Source organism: Mastomys coucha, unplaced genomic scaffold (genome assembly GCF_008632895.1).
Source record: "Mastomys coucha isolate ucsf_1 unplaced genomic scaffold, UCSF_Mcou_1 pScaffold7, whole genome shotgun sequence".
NCBI classification, from domain to species: Eukaryota; Metazoa; Chordata; class Mammalia; order Rodentia; family Muridae; genus Mastomys; species Mastomys coucha.
Window position 1 is genome coordinate 74664720 of NW_022196913.1, and position 4232 is coordinate 74668951.

The 4232-nt window shown below is 38.9% G+C and overlaps 1 protein-coding gene across 4 annotated transcripts in view; it reads left to right on the forward strand.

The window, feature by feature from the left end:
* Nucleotides 1–4232, forward strand: part of Vps13b (vacuolar protein sorting 13 homolog B) — a 564858-nt gene that overhangs the window by 294680 nt on the left and 265946 nt on the right. For all 4 annotated transcript variants that reach the window (XM_031359340.1, XM_031359343.1, XM_031359341.1 and 1 more), the window contains exon 29: nt 1509–1917. In XM_031359340.1, the coding sequence (XP_031215200.1) occupies nt 1509–1917 (409 nt within the window). The remainder of the gene's footprint in view (nt 1–1508; nt 1918–4232) is intronic.

Here is a 4232-nt window from a genome sequence, read left to right on the forward strand (position 1 = left end):
AGCCTTGGGGAATTGTGTTGGTCTTTGGGGCACTGTGCAGGTGTCTTACTTTCCTGTCCTGACTAGCTAGACACATGCACCTTGTTGGTGCGAACCCACCCCCCCTTCCCAGCAAGCAGGACTCTTGCAGTAACTCTTCTGCTTTCCTTTCTTCTGTAAGAAATCACTTTAAACCCGAGCCCCGAACTCCCCTAGCAAGTACCCAAAATATGACCTGAGCCATCCATACAGACAGACGATGCTTGGTTTTCATCGTTGTCAAGGAAATGCTCTTTTTAAGTGAACTGTAATTTTTTTTATCTCATAAATTGGCTTCCTATCATATTCTGGTTGTCATCTGTATGTACTATAGCTATTCTGAGTTTGTAAGAGTTACTATTGCCCTCAATATAAGAAAATCAAAGTAAGTGGAGGGAGAACTGGGAAGGGGGATAACAATTGAAATGTAAATAAATAAAAAAAGAAGGAAAATGCAAGCCTTTCCTTTGTATAGCTAACCTTTCAAGAGTACTTATATTCGACATGTTTCAAAGGTTTTGAAAAAGCATTCATGCATGTATTGAAATGCTTTTTATGCTCTTTCCAGGGTTCAAATAAAAGCTTATTATGGACTGGTTACTTGGGAATGGAACATTGATGTTCCCTCTCTACTGGGGTGACAGCAGGCCCTTTCCACCTGTTGTTGCCTGCTGGCCAACAACTAGGGATCAAAGTGCAGCACTTTATCTAGCTTTACTGTGGTTCTGTTTGTTTCAAGCATAGAAAGAAAATAAGGGAAGCAAACAATAGCTACAAAGAGGAAGTTTGGAGGGCTAAATGGTGTGTGAAGGCAGGCCACTAGTTCTTCAGCACTAAATGATTACCTTCCATGTGTGTACCAGTGGTGAAGGTAATTAGCTTTAAAAATGCATACGGTTATAAAGTCCAGCTTAAAAGTCTAGCAGGCAGTTGTGCTCAGAAGTGGAGTACTTACGTAGCATGCGAACATGTGCACATGTAAACACACACACACGTGTGGCACACACAAAATCAAAGCAAACAAGCAACAGGAAAAAGTAAAAACTCATCAGTAATATTTGAATTACATAGGTCTCCCCTCTGATCTGTTTTTGGTTATAGGTGTAAACATGAAGGAAGTAGCAAGAAAGGGGCCCTGGGTAGATGGGATCACACAGAGCCTGAGACAACATGGCTTATTGGTTCCTTTGTCCTGTTTATCTAATGTGCTCTTTTTCTTTTCCTCTTCTCTTGTTAGGTATAGGGAAGAGGTGTTAGAAATGAGATAGATAATTTCTAGTCCAGTTTTATGTCAAATGATATGTAAAGTAGGATTTTATGTACCACTAATTGATTAAGGAAAAAACATTCCCATGTTTATTAAGGGTAGGATAACCAATACAAGAAAGTCAAAATTCTAGTCTTTTTTTTTTTCTCTCTTTCACAAATCCTGTCTCCTTTTAAAAACAAAACAATGAAATGTGTATTCTGCTTTCATTTTTCTGGAACAGACCACTACAAAACTTCTAGACGGTGCTCATCAGCAGCATGGATTTCTCTCTCTGACATACACAAAAGCTGTAACAAAAAATGTCCGCCACAAGTTGACCTCAAAAAACGAGCGAAGAAGCTTTCATAAGTTATCTGAAGGTTCGGTGGATGGCTCACCTCATTTTCTTCATGAAATTCTTCTTTCTGCACAAGCATTTGACATTGTGCTGTGCTTTCCTTTACTTAATGCAATTGCAAGCATATTTCACACTAAGATCCCAAAGACCCAAAGAGAGAAAAGAAAATCTTCTGGTCAGCCCATGAGGACCCATGCTCTGACTTCACGCAATTTACCTTTGATTTATATCAATACAAGTGTGATCAGAATTTTTGTTCCCCAAACAGAAGAAACACAGTCAACTGTTGCAGGTATAGTTCTCTGGTTTCATATTTTTTTCCCATTTGTGAAGCTTGGAGATGGGTGGGTAGGAGGTTTGGATTAAATAATTTTCTCTTAATAATATATGAATGAAGATGTATTATATTATGGCTTTTTTTTTTATAGGAGTTACTATCTATTAATTTAGTAGAATGAGAAAACAGATTATTTTTATTCTGTAGCGTTTTGCTTTCTGTCTGGAATTCTAATGCTATACTCAATTACTAGCCTAGCTATGTAATATTTTATTCAAAAAATGAAAATAATGTTCATAATAATGAAATTTATGAGAATCCTGATATAAATGTCCATGACAGAGGCCAGGAAGAAAACTTGTCAACTGACCAACATGGCTTTTCTGGGCTTCCTAGTACCTTCTGGAAACCCTGCCTTGGATTGTATTAAATCCCTAATTCTGCTGTCCCTCACAAGACGGGCTTGCCTCTGTTGTCTTAGAAGAATTGGGAGACATAGGAATTTTGAGTGGCATCAATAGCTCCATTGTAAACGGTGTGAGTTTTGAAGTTATACAGATGGAGTTTAGAAAGTCCCAGCTTTGCTCCTTAGAATTGGACTTGAGCACTGAGCTGAGTTCACTCAGTTGGATGGTGCTGCTAGTCCTTTGTTTGACTGCAGCTGAAGCAATAGCATAATGGCTCCAGAAACTCTCCTCATGGTGTAGATGCTTTCAAACAGTGACTCAGGAGACAACATAGAGCAGCAGATTCATAGTTAATTCTTATTTAATAGAATTAGTCCCATGAGGAGGTTGTACCCTTTTTATTAAATCAGAGCTCTGTATGCCTCACATCTTACAATCACAAATACATCTGTGGCCACATTTACCATCATGCCATTTTGAGCTGCAGAAAAGGAGGAGTTGTTATCGTTCATGGGCTACAGTTGTCTATTCTTGTGACTACACTTACCTTAATCTGTCAATTAATAAATAATAGGAATTGATCTCTTACAGTCTGGATACTTTGAAAAGCCAGATAAAGGCACTAGCAGATTCTCTGCATGGTGAGGGTTGTTTTCAGCATGCAGATTGGTATGTCATTGCTGGAACCGCACAAAACAAAACAAAGCAGAAGAAGGGACAAACTCATTGACCTTTAATAGCAGATGGAATACTTATGAATGAATTATTACTTCCTAGAGGTCCCACTTCTTTCTTAATTAATTAATTATATCCCAGATATATGTTCCCCTCGCAGAGTTCCTTCCCCCACCCCTTCCACTTCACCTCTGAGAGGGCAGCTCCCTCCTGGTGCATCAGTTCTCTGCAGTATGAGACACATCTTCCACTGAGGCCAGACAAGGCAGCCCACTCCTCCATATGTGTTGGGGGCCTTGGATCAGCCTATGTATGCTCTTCGGTTGATGGCTCAGTGTCTGGGAACTCCCAGGGGTCCAGGTTAATAGACTCTATTGGTCTTCCTGAGGGGTTGTCATCTCCTTAAGAGCCTTCAGTCCTTCTCCTAATTCTTCCACAGAGGTTCCCAAACTCTGTCGAATGTTTGTCTGTAGGTATCTGCATCTGTCTCAGTCAGCTGATGGGTAGAGACTCTCAGAGGGCTGCTATGGTAGGCTCCTGTCGACAAGTGCAACACAGCATCATTAATAGTGTGAGGGACTGGTGCTTGTCCAAAGGATGGGTCTCAATGTGAGGCCCCACTTCTGAACACCATCATCTTGATTTTAGCCCCATCATAAGCATTTTGAAGGAACATATGATTTCAGTCCATAGTAACTACCCTGCTAATCATTGTAGTCTTACGAGTTCAAGAGAAAAGAAAAAAGTAAGTATTTGAGATAGATGTCATAGTCCATGCTACGTAGAAATAGGAGCAGTCTTTCTTTTCTGTTCTCTTATTTATTATATAGAGGAAGAAGAAAGACTAAGTGTCCAGTGGTAAAAAATACCATAGTAAAGTACATGTTATATACCATGTTCTCAGAATCTATTCTCTGTTGTTCTGTCTACCTGCACAGATGATCTTAATTAACAGAAGATCGTCTGTCTGAATATGGGCAGTTACTAAGGTTTATTAAAACAATAATCTTTTTCATTTCCATAATTAAAAAGTATTTGTAGAGCTTAATAGACTTACCAAGGTACTTAGAACTAACTTCAGTGTATTCTCAATATGAAATTCTCAATATGTATTTGTTCTTACCTTTATGACTGTTTTAATTAGAGATTACTTGATGTGAGAACATGTTACATTCATTTCAGAAATGGTATAGGTATTAAGATGGTCTATCCATAAAGTCATTCGCCAGCTGTTTCAATGAACAATGG